The 15,885-nt window shown below is 37.8% G+C and overlaps 2 protein-coding genes across 12 annotated transcripts in view; one reads left to right on the top strand and one right to left on the bottom strand.

Moving 5' to 3' along the window:
* Positions 1-15,885, bottom strand: part of HERC3 (HECT and RLD domain containing E3 ubiquitin protein ligase 3) — a 118,538-nt gene that overhangs the window by 11,207 nt on the left and 91,446 nt on the right. For all 11 annotated transcript variants that reach the window (XM_039845686.1, XM_039845681.1, XM_039845688.1 and 8 more), the window contains 2 exons: positions 13,518-13,584; positions 12,955-13,037 (listed from right to left, as the gene is read on the bottom strand). In XM_039845686.1, coding sequence (XP_039701620.1) covers positions 12,955-13,037; positions 13,518-13,584 — 150 coding nt within the window. The remainder of the gene's footprint in view (positions 1-12,954; positions 13,038-13,517; positions 13,585-15,885) is intronic.
* On the top strand, positions 1,338-4,852 carry NAP1L5 (nucleosome assembly protein 1 like 5). The gene has a single exon (XM_039845704.1). It carries the CDS (start codon positions 2,758-2,760, stop codon positions 3,313-3,315), a length of 558 nt encoding a protein of 185 aa, XP_039701638.1. The 5' UTR covers positions 1,338-2,757; the 3' UTR covers positions 3,316-4,852.

Raw genomic sequence — 15,885 nt, 5'->3', positions numbered from 1 at the left:
GACTTAAGGATTATAGATGAATGACACATAAGCACACTGGAAGATACTGATTTTCAAACATTAAGGATACCATACACGGTTACTAGATGGGGGGCGGTGAGGACAGACAACAATAGCAAATGCTGGTGAAGATGTGGAACAACTGCAACTCTCATACATTGCTGGTGTGGAAGCGAAATGATACAGCCACTTTGCAAATCAGTGTGGAAGTTTCTTAAAAAGTTAAACCTACATTTACCACTTCTAGATATTTACCCAACGGAAAATTTACATTCACACAGAAACCTGTAGAGGTATGTTAATCACAGCATTATTTATCATCACAAAAAACTGGAAATGACTCAGATAGGGATATTACTCAGTTATAAAAAGGAACAAACTACTAATGTACACAATACCACCGATGAATCTCAAAAGCATTATGCTGAATGAAAAAGGCCATCCTCAAAAGGCTACATAGACATTCTATTAATATGATATTCTGGGGGCAGGCGGGGGGTGTGGTGGGGGGAGAGACAGAATTATAGAAATGGAAAACAGATCAGTGATCACCAGGGTTGGCAGTAAGGAGAAAACCATGAGGGAATTTGGAGGGATGATGTTACTGTTCTACATCTCAATTACTATAGTATTTACAAGGCTGTATTTGTCAAAGCACTCTAAAAAGGCTGAATTTTATTATACATGTTATATCAATAAAAGATTTAAATAAATAGCCTAGCTTAACACTACATTTCAAGATTTTTTTAAGTTGAGAACATAAAAATACTAAAAGATGAGCACATCCTGGTTGTCTTGAGCAATTTAAGTTAGTCAAGTAGATTTGACTGAAAAAATTTTTTAAGTTTATCACACCTTCCATACTATGGGAGTTAGAGGACCTGGTTTCTGCCTGTTTCACCACTCTAGTGATAGATATAGTAATAGAATATTTATTTCACTTTATTTTTCTGCTTTTAAGTTCTCTATCTTTAAAATGAGATCAAGCATTCCTAACTTCAAGGTAGCTGCAGCCATCGAGAGATGATACATGGACTACATGGGTGGTATATGGAATATGTATAGTGTCAGCCAACTAAATATAGATATATTATTACATTAAATTCAGTCAGGGCTAAGACTGAAAGTTCAGCATGAACAATAAAACTCAGTCATCACAAATGGTAACAGGGAAGGAGAAAGTAAATTATCTAGAACAGAATTAAGAAATAATAGGAATCACAAGTACATAAAAAAACTAGGGTTTGCTAATGGAAATATATTGGGTCTATTCTATATGATTACTTTCTCTGGAGAAGAGCACAAAGATGTTTTTTTCTAAAAGAGGATTATTACAGATTGCTTCTGCATATTAATGAATGAAATATTTTGTAAAAAAAAAATCAAAACACTTATTAAGTGCTTGCAGTATGTCAGCACTGAGTGTTTTATATATCATAACTAATATTCATAAGAACTAAAAGATAGCACCAAATGTACTTTGGGGAATAATCTATTAACATTCATATGCTTGATGGAAAAGCTTCAGCAAGTCCCTATACAGTGAAAGAAAAGCACTGAAATCAGTAATGCTGAATTTGAAAACATTCTTGAGGAATTCTCAGCCCTATTACTGGTCTTCTATATTGAAAATATGTCCCCTCATCCTTATTCAAGAAGCTGTCGTTTTTTGTTTAATAAATAAGGTAAGGAACTAAAATATCTACTCACAAGAGTTCGCTATTCAAGATTGTTTTCAATGTTCTCAGATACAAATCATAAGCAAGACTCGCAGAGCAGATGATGAACTGTGGAGTGCCTTAGGGACAAGATCTTTGTGTACACGTGTGTCTGCGTGTCCCCAAAGAACCGCAATATTAAATACAATATATACTTCGTCTTCAATACATACTAAATAAAGCCTTGCCCTGGGCCTCAGGCGTTAGAGGGCCATGTTCTCGTTGGCCCTCCTCTAGCCTTATTCCTCCCCACAGGCCAGGGATTTTGAGGAACCTTCTAGAACACATTCCAGAATACCCGGTGTCATGAGGTTTCCTACCCAAATAGCTCCAAAACTGATTCCAGGACCCATATTGCTGAATGATCTTGCCACCAGTATATATACCACTAGGCTAAGACATAGCTAAGGGCAGGGAGAACAGAGGTGGGGGGCTTTTGGGTGGGCAGAAGGACATGCAAGCTGTCCTATCCACATACATGTACCCAGGTCTCAAAGAAGGTGATATGGAGTCAGTTCTCCCGTTTGTCCACTTTCTTGAAAGTAATCTGGAGAATGTGAGAGGTGATCAAAGCTGACTCCACACAAGTAAGCCAGAGATACCCTACACCAAGGCAGACCAATGCCAGCTATAGGATGATACAGACAAAAGCCAAGACAGGTGTCTTGATAGATGTAAGGACCTGGGTGGTCCAAGCAGCTCCTGAAAAAGTGTCCCGGACACCTGCTGCCATTCCCGGCTCAGCTTTACAGCAAGGCAGGCAGGTGGGAAGACTTGGGGGAAGGTGTCTAAGCGGCGGGTTCTGACGTCAGCGGCGATGCCAGGGTAGCAACAGGAGGAAGCTGGCGCAATACGCGGGCACGACCATCAGCGGATCCTATCGCGCCAGTCCGGGACCCGAGCTGAAAGGGCGGGGCCATGGCCAACGTCACCGCCGCGGCCGACGTCACCGCCACTTGCCGCATCCGCAAGATTGCTCTGGTGCAGCTCAGGCGCAGGTCTCCGCCAGAGCTACCTAGACCTCTGCTGCTTCTCTACCATGGCCGACTCGGAGAACCAGGCACCTGCGGAGCCGAGCCAGGCGGCCGCGCCGGAGGCGGCAGCGACGGCGGAGGAGGTAATGGCGGAAGGCGGTGCGCAGCGGCGAGACCCTGACAGCGCAGCGGGCGACTCTGACAGCGCTGCCCGTCAGACAGCGGAGGAGCCCCAGACTCCTGCGGAGAATGCGCCAAAGCCTAAAAACGACTTTATCGAGAGCCTACCTAACTCGGTGAAATGCCGAGTCCTGGCCCTCAAAAAGCTGCAGAAGCGATGCGATAAGATAGAAGCCAAATTTGATAAGGAATTTCAGGCTCTGGAGAAAAAGTATAATGACATCTACAAGCCCTTACTCGCCAAGATCCAGGAGCTCACTGGTGAGATGGAGGGATGTGCATGGACCTTGGAGGGTGAGGAGGAGGGGGACGACGAGGAAGAGTATGAGGACGAAGAGGAGGGGGAGGACGACGAGGAAGGGGAGGAGGACACTGCGGCAGAGGCTGCGGCTGCCGAAGACGAGGGTCCCCACTCCGCGGTGCCCGATGACGCCAGGAAATAAGGGGGGGCAGAAAGTGGAGAGGAGAATGACGACGAAGAAAACTGATTTTTTTTTTTTTTTTGAATATTGGTGAACTTAAAAAGGCTCAGGTTTTGGACCAAAATACAATGTAAATCAATTCTGACATTCCTAAAAAAATAAATTGAAGCAATCGGAGATCCTGGCCAGACCATTTCAAATTTTCTTTTCATTTTGAACACAAATATATCAAAAGGTGTAGAAGAAAACGAGTTAAATTAAAAATGATTTTTTTCATGGTCTCTTCTGTGAGGACAGGAACCGAGGCTTATTAAGGGTGTTAAGTAGATGTGAAGTAAAGAATGTCACTTTAAAGCCCATTCATCACACTATCATCACACTACACACGGAACACCCAAGCCAAGACTGAACATGTTCTCAGTGCTTAATTCTTCGATTTCTTTAGTTCTGAAATTTTCCAGTGCAGAAAAAGTAGAACTCAAGAAAAAACTCATCTATAAGACTTTGCTTTTGTAACCCAGACATCAGCTTTACACTTCAGAGAAGAGTGATGGTATGGAGGAAGGCTGTGATGGAGATCATGACAGTACTGTTAATGAGGCCTGGAAAACTGCCACTTCAAATTCTAAAGAATGTTTGAATGCCTGAATGCAGAGAAACAACATGGTTCTGAAAAGGAGGGTGTATAACTTGTATAATATTGTCAACATATGTGTTCATTACTTACAGTCTCATGATTATGTGTTCTCTTGGTAGTGTCTATTTACAGAAGTGTTGAAAAAAACCCCAAATGTTTAAGTATTAAATCCCTTTACTAGCATTTTAGAAATCTTAATTTCTTAAAGAGATATAGAATGTAGCAGATTCTGTAAAGCATGTGTATCCGGTGTTATGTAGTTTGATCCTTGTGATGTCTTTTTGTCATGTAGCTTTTAGAATGTAGCTGTGAAAATTATCAGAACTCTTCACTGAAGCTAATGTTTGGAGAAAATACTTGAAGAACCAACCCAAATGTGTGTCCCTACCCCAGCTCAGAAGTAGAAAGGGTTTAAGTTTGTTTGTATTAGCTGTGCCTTCATTATTTTGCTATGTAAATGTGATATATTAAATATAAAATGGTGCAAAATCAAATTTTACTGCTTGAGGACAGACTGGCATATAGTTAAGGATTTTTAGGAAGGACACATTTAATGTAAAGACTTTTAGCTTCTTTGTGGGTTTTGAATATGTGTGATCCGGTGATGTATAAAGAAACAAGCATAAAATTGTTTACCACTGTGGTGTTAATAAAACAGTATTTTCGAAAAACAAAGGACTTGATACTGTGCCTGCCTGGAATCAAATCCCAGCTCTGGCTCCTATTAGCAATAAACTTTGGGCAATTCAGTTAATATATGTTCACTTTCTCCTCATATAAGGAGGAATAATACTCTCTTTCCTCACAGGTTATTATGGACAGTAATGAGTTAATACACACAAAGCCCATAGAACAGTATCTGAAAGTGCTCAAGAAAGTTCAGTTATTATTACATGAAATATAGAGACACTGATTGGAAATTCAATCCCCATTCTCCCACAGTTACAAAAGGGTAGAAGATGGACATTATTATATTCTTAAGTTTACGATTCCTTATTGTCAGAAAAAGGGCGGTAGCTTTTAATTCAGAAACACAGGAGATTCTGTAAACTGTCTTGGTTTTGGTTTCTTCAATATAAAATTAGGTTTAGACTTCCTCCCAGAAAGGATAAATGACTTTAATGTGACATTATGAATATGTAATAAAGGCTATTTCAACTTTGCATTTGGGCATTCTGAATAAAGTAAAACTAATTTTAAAAAATATTAAAGCTGCCAAAGAATTTTTAAAACTTAGGTGCACTTTCTTCCATTTCCCTTAAATGTTAAAATTGCACAGTAGCAAAATTAGACTGCTTTACCTGAGGGAATGGAAGGCAGCTCTGACCTGTTGCTAATGGCATTAGTTTAGTAAAACCCTAAGGTAATATTAATTCTCCTTAGGGCCAAGCCAACCAAAAGAGAAAATCAAAGTAATATATAACATAGGAAGTCGATGGTTAAAAAGTCAGTGGTTATCTTAATCATATGATTATCTTAATAGAAGCAAAAACAAAACAAAAAAACAATAAAATTCAATATTCATTTCTTATCTCTAGGAATAAGATGTTGTCATTTAACATTTTTCTAGAGCCGGCAAAACAAAAGTGAATAACACATTAAGGGGCATAATTATTGGGTGAAATTTTTTCTTCAGACATGTGATTATATATAGAAAACCGAAAAGAATCAACTGAAATTACATTTAATAAGTTTGAGGAACTGACCAGTTACCAGATAAATACACAAAAACCAATAACTCTTTCTAGGCACTATTAATGATAAAAATATAGGGAAGAAGCTCTCACACAGTACAATAAGAAATCAAAATATTTATAAAAACTTTCTAATAAAAATATGTAAACATGTATACAAAGAAATGTAAAATGGGCCTTTGAATGGAAAGATTAAATATACAAAAGTGTCAGTTCTTTCCAAGTTAACTTTTAATTTATCACACTTCTAATCAAAACCCAAACTACAACTGGAACTTCATTACCCTAATGGTTACCTGTAAAAATAGCTAAGAAAACTAGCAATATGGAAACAATTTGGATTTTTACCTTAGAATATGGACTCGAAAAAATTTTTTTAAAGAAAATACATTAAATATTTAGCAATTACTGGACAGGGAAAGGCTAAGATTAAAGTGATATAAAACCAAAAAAACAATAATCAACAAACATAAAAACAAAAAATAATAAATTATAAAGATTTAAACATAACAAACACTCATTTTCAAAAGCAAACAACAGAGAACCTGCAATAAATATGGATGGCAAAGAGTTAACAGTCTTAATATAATAGAGTTAATACAAATTATGTGAAAATCATTTAGTCCCAATAGAGAATACATAAAGAACTACTTTAAAAAGAGGAAATACTGTAACCCTTGGGGCAGAAAGACCTGTCCTGACAGGGTGGTACTATGTGGACCAGGGCTCCAGGGAGGTCTGGAGTATATGCGTTCCCAGCTGTACGCTCTGGGCAGCAATTTTTCTTTCACTTGCACAACTTTAGCTATGTATAGGGTTTTCTAACTACCTGTCTTCATAACACTGTTGGCCAATTTTCCCAGGATACAGGCACATTTATCACAAAGTCAAGCGATTTCCACCATTTCCTAACTGGATTGATCTTTACCCTCTGTTTCCTGCAGTGCTTATCTGATCATTCCTCAGGCAGCCATAAAACTTGCATGTTAATGTCTAGCAGGATACCTTCCTTCCAAGGCAGGTCAAATACTATCATTCATCAACCATTTTTAATCTAAGCTCAAATTAGTAAGCAACGCACAAAATAACTGGCAGAAAGAAAGGCAACGTGCACACATTTAAACTCAGTCTCCAAGAGCATTCTGCAGAAAACTGCAGCGTACTGATGCTCACTGCCCAAGCAGGGCACAGCAGCTCTCTCTGCCTAACAGTTTATACTCAGCGCATACACGGAAACATATGCACATGCTCACACGTATACACTTTTTTCGTATGGAGGTGAAATTCACAAAACATAACCACTTTAAATGAACAATGCAGTGGCATTTAGCACATTCACAATGTTATGCAACCATCGCTTCTAACTAATTCACATTTTTTAAACAAAAATATTTTAGAGGTAACCATCAGTAAAGTGGATCAGTGCTGTGTAGCATATGTAAAGCAACCAACATATGGAAGTAATACAATTTTGCAAATGAAATCAAATTTCTTTATAAAATTAGATATTTTTTAAAGAAAATAGTGTAAAAATTAGGTAAAATGGATACTCTCATACATTGATGTTAATGTATAAGCTGGTATAATTCATTAAAAAAATCAATTTAGCAAAAATATCTATCAACAGCTTCGAAATGATATACACTAATTCAATTTCACCGCTGGGGCCTTTCACTAAAAAGCAATTTTAAAGGCAAACAATGCTTTATAACTAAAGATGTTTCATACAGTCTTATTAAAAATGAAGAATAGACGAAAAAGAGAAATACAAAGAACATAGCAACAAGCCAAATACCTGAAAGTGAAAGACTAGAAAATACACATTCACATGGCAGACTGTGCAGCCATTAAGGGTATCCATGAGTGCTTTGAACTGTCTGGACCTAAGTTTAAAAATTCAGACATACAATTTTATCATAGTATTTTTTAACTATGCCAACTTTGTTTTTTAAAAAAATTACATAGTCTGTGTAAAAGAAAACAACAAACTCTTCAAAAGTCATGTTTCTTTGGTGGGCGGGGGTGTGTAAAAGACACCCTGGAGCCCTGTCTTGGCCTCTTACAGGCAGTGTGCTGATGCTCCTGGAGCACAAGCTCTCGCTCAGACTGCTTGGCTTTAAATTCTGGCTCTGTTCTTGAATCCTGGACTTCTGGCTGTGTAACCTTGAACAAGTGACTTATGCTTCTCTATGCCTCGGTTTTCTTCATCCATAAAGTGAAAAGGAATTCTAAGTACATGTGAAGTACTTAGACTAGTGCCTGATGCACATAAGCTCTCAAGAAATGTTACCGGCATTTAATTATCTGCTGTTCCTAATAATAGTCAGCGCAAATACAATGCAGATCTTAAAGATTACAACTTTCACAGACTGTATCTCAAGAGATCAACTGAAGTCTGTAAGCAGTCCAAACTTCAGTAAATCTTAAGGAACTACAGTGTTTGTCATGTATGGGTTTTATACTCAGGTTTAGGTATCCTTTGGAGTACTTACCTTAAGCTTGGCATTTCTTATTGTGTGGTCTTTTTACTAATCTCTCCATCCTCTCCCCACCTCTTTTTTAATATAGGGGACATGAGAGAAGATATTGATTACATTTAACTTGATTGCATTAAATTGAGGCGAATTTGGGGAATCTAGAATGATATATGAGTTTTTCATTAATGGTAATAATGCCATGTTATAGAGTGTGAGAAATACTTAACCATGAGTAGCCATGTAATACAGTATTACCCAGATATGACTACCAGCTGTAGCAAGTTTTGGCTATGATGCAGCCACTAGCAATTACCCATGGGGTTCTTTTGCCTGAATGCTACAACTCATTTGACTCTCTGCAGCTCTTGTCCAGGGATAGAAAGTATTTTTAAGACCTAATGGAATATAACTAATTATGGATACAGAATTGGTACCCTTCTGTCATTTTCCTCCAGGGCAGCGGTGACAGTAAATATCTTACTATTAACTCAATGAAAATAGCTTCAATGCCAGCATATCTGTACATAGCTGCCAAGTTCAAAATCCAGCAGGTATTACTCTTATATTTCTTTCATTTAATTTTCTTAGACTGATCTAAGAAATACCCAAAAAGGACCCCTTGTGATGAGATTATGTGTGGCATATAACAACAGACAAAAGGAAAGGACAGCTGCAATGATTAATCTTTTACAATCATATACAATCTTTCTTACCAGGATCTCAACATGTTTTGCTGATAAGATTTCTGCTTTTTGCACCATAAAAAAAAAAAAAAAAAAAGTCACTCATGTCTTTTTAAGATTGTCCCTAAACAAGACAGCATTAGCAAGTAATGTGGCAGTAACCACGCTAGGTTCTTGGAAGTCTGTCCAACAGGTAACTGTGTGATAGCAATAGGGTCTGCCTCCCGTCAACAAGTACAGAGGCATGTACAATAGTGCCTAAAGCAGTGTGGGTGAGGCCACTGGGTACTCAAAACAGTGCTTGTGGCCCAGAAAAGCCAAAACCTAACTTCACCCAACACAGAAGCTGTTCTATCCTTGAATCTCAAGGGAACTGGCAATAAAAATGGGAATCTCCCCCTCCACCTGACAATATTTAAAATAATGGCACTCTTTACTGTACTTGAAAACTTCTGAAGCCTTAAGAAAGCCATGGTAACAGTAATACAAGTAAAAGGATAATGTAGGTTTCCTTCTTTTACCCTCTTGAATTTATGTGCTGTCTTTCTTTTAAGGAACCTTTGTGTTGTCAGAATATCCTTATCAAATTTTTTTTTTTCTGTAGGAGCAGCCCTGATGTCAACTAGGGGCAAGTAACTGCAAAGTAAGAGAAAAAGAACCCACATGCCTTTTAAATAAAGCATGTTCTCCTCACTCATTCGGAGCACCACTCATGGGGTTCAGTAATGTCCCTGAGGGAGTATGTGTCAGCAACAAATATAAACAGTGGAGAAAGGAAAAGAGAAGGTGAAAAAAGGAAGTGTGCCACAGACTCACTCACTTCTAACATGCTACTCTTTTGCTTACAAACCAACGATGGCTTCTTATTACCTGCTGAATGAAGTCTGAACTTCTCTAATTTTCAGATTCTACAATCTAATTCCCAGCTAAGCAACTATGGATTCGACATTAAAATGAAGCTTCTCTCAGCAATGTCCCCTATCCACGCTCACACCCCACTCACTCACTACTCACTGTCCTCTGCAGAAATAACAAGACTCAGCCATCACTTTACAGAGAACCTTTCACTGTTATTACGTCCTCTTCTCTACTTTCTAATATTCAAATCTTAGTATGCTTCCCAGCTCTCTCCCGTATCTCTACTCCCAGACGCTTCTGTCCAAGTTGATTTTTCTGAACTCCTTCAGATTCAACCACTCAATTGTGTCTTCATATTTCATTTATGGCTGCAAATGAGAGCAGCTTATTGCTCTAAACAAATTGTGTTATAGTTCAGTATTCGTACATAGTTTGCCTCTCAACTATTGAGTCAATTTAATTGCTGATTCAAAGAAATGTTTATGGAATAAGGGGAGACAGTGAGAGTGGAAGGGAAAGAGATAGAGAAACAGAAAGAGAAAAACTCAACCCAGAGAGAACAAAAAATGCAGAGACAAAAAATACTCTAAGAGAAATAATTTTATAAAGTTATAGAAAGAGTTTTGTCCCAACAACTGTCTCAACTGCAGACTACATCACACACACACTGCCAATGCCTACACTAGATCATTCTTTTCTCCCAACCAGTGTATCAATCAAAGCTTCTAACAAATGGTGCACTCGTTATTTTATCTGAAATGATGCAAAAGCCCAAACGTTTTTTGAAAGACTAAATGCTCTATAATGTATCACATACATACATACGTATATATGTTATAAACTGAACATCAGAACTTGGAGAGAAGAGAAATCATCTGTGCTGACAAATCCACTTTCTGATTTGTCATAAATTTCTCAATTCTGAAAACATTACCAGATTGTACGGAATAATACACCTGTCCTTATTTTTTTTAAAGTAAATCATATGCTGTTAATAAAGTACCAATGTTACATAAAGAAACAACAGTGCTGTTAGTGCCAAGAGATTTTTATCAAGTAAGAGTTTTGATTGAAACAACTACTTGAGTCAAGAATAGCCTCTATATTATGTTCCTAGAGCCAAGATAATTTCACCATCTGAAGCCATTTTTGTTGGGTATGTGGCAACTTCTGCACAATTTCACTTAATTCTGGTATTCTAGTCACACTTTCTCCAAAGCTAAGGCTTCCTAGATAGTCTGAAAGGTTTACGTGACAAAAAAGTTACTATTACATTAGACCATGTTGGCTTCTGTCTTTAAGAATGTAAAAGGGTGGAAAAGGAAGTCTGTCAGTTTTTCTATTGTTCCTATTTTCAAAAGGGAAGGTTTATGGAAGGAAGTCAAGGCAGATCGCTCAGACAAAGTAAATTTCATAGGATCTCTGCTTGCATCTTTGCAATTATTTCCAGTAGGAAGCCAACTAAAGCCTAGAGCGAACTGGTTTTAATTTCCCAACATGCTTAAAAACAGCATCCAGCTTCTCTACATCTGTACCTTTTACCACAGCTTAAATGAAGGCTTGCTTTCTTCTGTGAAGGCTTCCCTCACTCATAACCCTCCCATCTCTCTCCAAAGTCTTACCACTTCTTTATGCCAAGGGCTTTAACTCCAGCCAATGTGCTAATGATCCCTAAATCTTCAAGAGTCTACCTTCTATTCTGATATATATAGCTCCTCTAAGAATGCACATTTTTCCTGTCCTTGTTTTTTATTTCACCACTTCTTTCTTTATGCTTCTTGTTGTAAGAGACTCAAATTCACTGATTGAGGCTGGCATAAGTAACTTAATAAAATATTCATATAAGGCTTCTCTCTTGAAATGCATGCAAGTTTTTATCTCTAAATATCACCTGGGTATCACATAGACATGTCAAAATCAACATATCCAAAATGGAACTCTTTCCCTTCCACCCTGCTCTACAGAATCTGCACCCTGTTAGTCAGTTGTACAAATCAGAAACCTCAGAATTGTTGTCATTACATGCCTCTCTAGTGCCATCCATATATAATCAGACACAAGCTCCTGGTGAATACACAACAAACAGGTAGATGACTCCATACGCCCGCTACCTTCATTCTGGTTCTCGCCACACTTTACCTGAGCTACCTGTAAGTACTCATTGTCCTTTATCATGTGAATATCATGTGTTGATAGGGTAGAGTCTAGTGTGTGGATGGAGGGTGGGTGCAATAGCATCAGGTTGTCAAGACCTTAAATGGGATCTGGACTGAGATGTGGTTGACCAATTTTGGAAAGATAACCGGTGGCCATATGGAAATAGACCACGTGTAGGGGTCCCATGAGGAGGCTGTTGAGGTAGCTCAGGTAAAGTGTGGCGAGAACCAGAATGAAGGTAGTGGGAGTACGGAGTCAGCTACCTGTTGGTTGTGTTTTCCACATGTACATTCTTCGATATCCAGTGAAAACGTTGTAGCTTCTCCCCCTGGTTCCATGACACTTGGCCAATTACTCTATCACATGTATTATAATCTAATGCAGTGATTCACTTAACATTGACCTTTCCAAATTAATCTTGAATTCTTAAAGATAAAAGTTACTTATTTCCTATATCCAATAACATGCCTGGCACATAGCATTCAGTGTTTGTAAGCTGAATTAATATGCAGATTGCCAGCCACCTCACTTTTAATACAAAAGTAAACAAAACTAATTTTTTTTTCCCTCTAAAAGTGATAACACAGACATGTTAAATCATCCTGAAAAATCAGATGTACTTAAATTACTTTTCATGAGGCAGAAGAATAATTTAATTAAAATCTATATTGCAAATTCTTCAGCAGTAAAACAACAGCAATAGTAAGCATCTTTTTAACATTCATTTATTCAACACATACTTTTGGAGTATTTTTGTGCCAGGCACTCTGCTGGATATCGGAAACCATGTGCTAGATGCTGGGAGCTCATTCACTCTAAAATGTTTTCCTACAAATGATCTCACTTTAATCTTACAACCATCCCAGGAGGTAGGCAGGGCAGTTATTACAACCCCCATTTCGCAGATGAGAAAGTTTATACGATTTGCTCAGGGTCAAAGCCAGTAAGATGGAGATCTAGAATTAAAACAGTTATCTTCTGAATTCAAGTTCAATGCTTCCTCTACTATTAAAAATTCATTAAAATCTGCAAATTCTTACTCTATTTCCCTTAATTCCTCTGCAGAAAGGACTAAAATTTAACTTCAGTTGTGGTCTTAAAAGTACAGAGAAATAAGGTAGCAACATCTGCAACAGTCCAAGGTCAGGACTAACCTGTTGTCCTTGCACACAGTCACTTTGTCTCCCCCAGGTATCAGCTTCTTCTGTTCAATCACTCCATAGCTTTCTCGACAAATCTATAGTTAAGGGGGAAAAAAGAAATGTTTCAATTTTGTTTACCACTTAACTTTTCAGAACCCAAATAACGGAGAAGTTTTAAGAACAAATGTTGCTTAATAACTACTTATTACCATATAAAATTTTTGGGAGAAGAAAGAGAATCTAGTCAAAAAACACTGGCACCTTAAAAGAGCTCTTTGAAGACTCGGAGCTGCCACTAAATGCAGTCAAAGAGAAAATCATAAGAACACCAGAAAAGGAATATGTGTATCAGCAGTAAAGAGAATTAATGCTTCAGTAATTTTCTCAGTGCATAGATTAATCATTCATTCATATACTCAACACACTTACTGAATTAAGACACTATGACTAAAATAATTTGGTTCAGAGAAGTCCCTGAATTTATTCTTTGATTTGGAGAAAAAATAACGTGAATTCTGACATAGGCATAAGAAAAGAGACAGCTGCAATCATGAGTAAACTGTGGAGATCCATACCGTAAAGTTGAGGCAGAAAGTCTCCTCTATATCTTCCCCAGGGTAATCTAAAAGTTCTTGAAGACTCCTAATCACAGAACAATGGAGAAAGGAAAAGAGGCAAATCAGATATGGCAATGGTGTTTCTATCTCAGACACATGTCCAGATTGTCTGCAAGGGAAAACTATGAAAGAAGATGAACATAAATCCAGAGTGACAGAAAATTATGTTAGCTATATCTTGAAAAGATTTTTGACAGTAGACCTGTAAGACACTCATTAATTAGTCTCTTTTCCTACTGACAAATATTACTGGATTTATGAAGACGTTCAGATGGATTTACATCTGACTCACTTGTATTCTTTTAACCTTGTTACTGCTTGGAATTATATATGAGGAGATGGTACCACAGAGATCCTACAGACTGGCTTCATCCATATGCACTAGAAGAATGATCTTTCCATCATTAAAAAAGAAGTTACAGAATCTCCTCATCCGCTTAAGAATCTTAATGGCTTACTTGTTAGTTCAAGAAGCTCTCTATATGGCGAAGACACACTATTATCTGTCAAACTAAAGCACATTGAAACATGTTTAAGAAGAGTATGTTTATTCCAATAACAGTCATATTTTAGCTCTCGAGAGAATACATTGTTGTAGCTAGACCTCCTGCGTACACTCTTCTTTGCTAAGCTCTGAGTCTGGCATTTTCACCAAAAGTTGTCCAGAAAGAAAATTCTTGGTGTGAAATTTAAATTCATGACCAGTAAAACGGCCAAAATCATTACTTGAAATATATGGTTCTCAGACAGGCTAGTAAATAGAGCACAGTTCTGTTACTCTCTAGCTTTCTCTTTCAGTTAACCAAAAAATTAACCCTGCCTGGGTCTCCTCTGCCATTTTTTTTACATTCCTTCTAAATTTTCTCTTCCTCTTTCTGTGGCCTCATCCCTCCCATCTTTTTGGGGTTCTTAGTAATGGTGTCCTATACTAGTGGTGTGACAATCTCATTTCCAGAGGGTACCTTAGAGACTACTCTTCTCTATCTCCATCCTAAAAGCTGTACTCTGTAAAAAAAAAAAAAAGAAAAGAAAAAAGAAAAGTTCTTTCCTGATAAAGCCAAAAGGATTACACTGTTTACAGAAAGCCAAGGATATGGTGTCTTTTTATATACTTGATCTTATGCTACCTAAAATCAATACAGAGAAACTTGGAATAAAGGATTTTTAATAGCCAGAAAGAAAATGACATAAAAACATGGCTCCACTACTTTGAAAAACTGTCTGGCAGTTCCTCAAAAGGCTAAACATAGAGCTGCTACATGATCCAGTAATTCCACTCATAGGTATGTAACCAACAGGAATGAAAACTTATGTATACACAAAAACTTACACAAGAATGTCCATACAGCATTATCCGTAATAGCCAAAAAGTAGAAACAAGCCAAATGTCTATCAACTAATGAATGGATAAACATAATGTAGTATATCCATCCATACAAAAGAATATTTGGCTATAAAAAGAAATAAAATACTAATATGAGTTACAACATGGATGAACCTTGAAAACATACTGTGTGAAAGAAGCCAGACACAAAGGACCATATATTGTATAATTCCATTTATATGAAATAACCAGAATAGGAAAGCCTGTAGAGACAGAAAGTAGATTCGCAGTTGCCTAGGGCTTGTGGGATAAGGAGATTGCGGGGAACGACTAAGGACCACCAGGTTTCTTTTTCAGGTGATAAAAATGTTCCAAAATTGTGGTGATGGCTGCACAACTCTGTAAATAAACTAAATGTCACTGAATTATATACTCTAAGTGGGTGAATTGTATTTGAACTATATAACTCAAACTAATATTTTTAAGGCTCTGGGAGATGACAGAAAAATAGATACACTGTTCTCTGCTCCTAGTTCCTGGCACACAGCTCCTAAAACCCTTGTATATTCCAAAGTGGTAAGAGCACTAGGAGCATCCTGGATGTGGGCTGGTCATAAGACCAAGCTGTGATTAGGAGCTTGGAATTTTCAGTCCCACCCCCCACTTTCTAGAGAGGAAAGAGGGGCTAGAAATGGAGGTAATAATTGATCACACCTATGTGAGGAAACCTCCATAAAACCCCAATAGTAGGGAGTTCAGAAAGCTTCTGGGTTGGTGAACATATCCACACACTGAGAAGGTGATGCACCCCAAATGCACAGGGACAGAAGCTCCTGCATTCAGGACCCTTCCAGACCTCGCCCTATTCATCTGGCTCTTCATCTGTATACTTTATCATATCTTTTAATAAACTGGTAAACATGTTTCCCTGAGTTCTGTGAGTTGCTCTAGCAAATTAATCAAATCTGAGGAGGGGATTGTGGGACCCTCTGATTTGTAGCC

This window comes from Pteropus medius, unplaced genomic scaffold (genome assembly GCF_902729225.1).
Source record: "Pteropus medius unplaced genomic scaffold, Ma_sr-lr_union100, whole genome shotgun sequence".
Taxonomy (NCBI): Eukaryota; Metazoa; Chordata; class Mammalia; order Chiroptera; family Pteropodidae; genus Pteropus; species Pteropus medius.
This window is presented reverse-complemented; position numbering and strand designations above follow the sequence as displayed.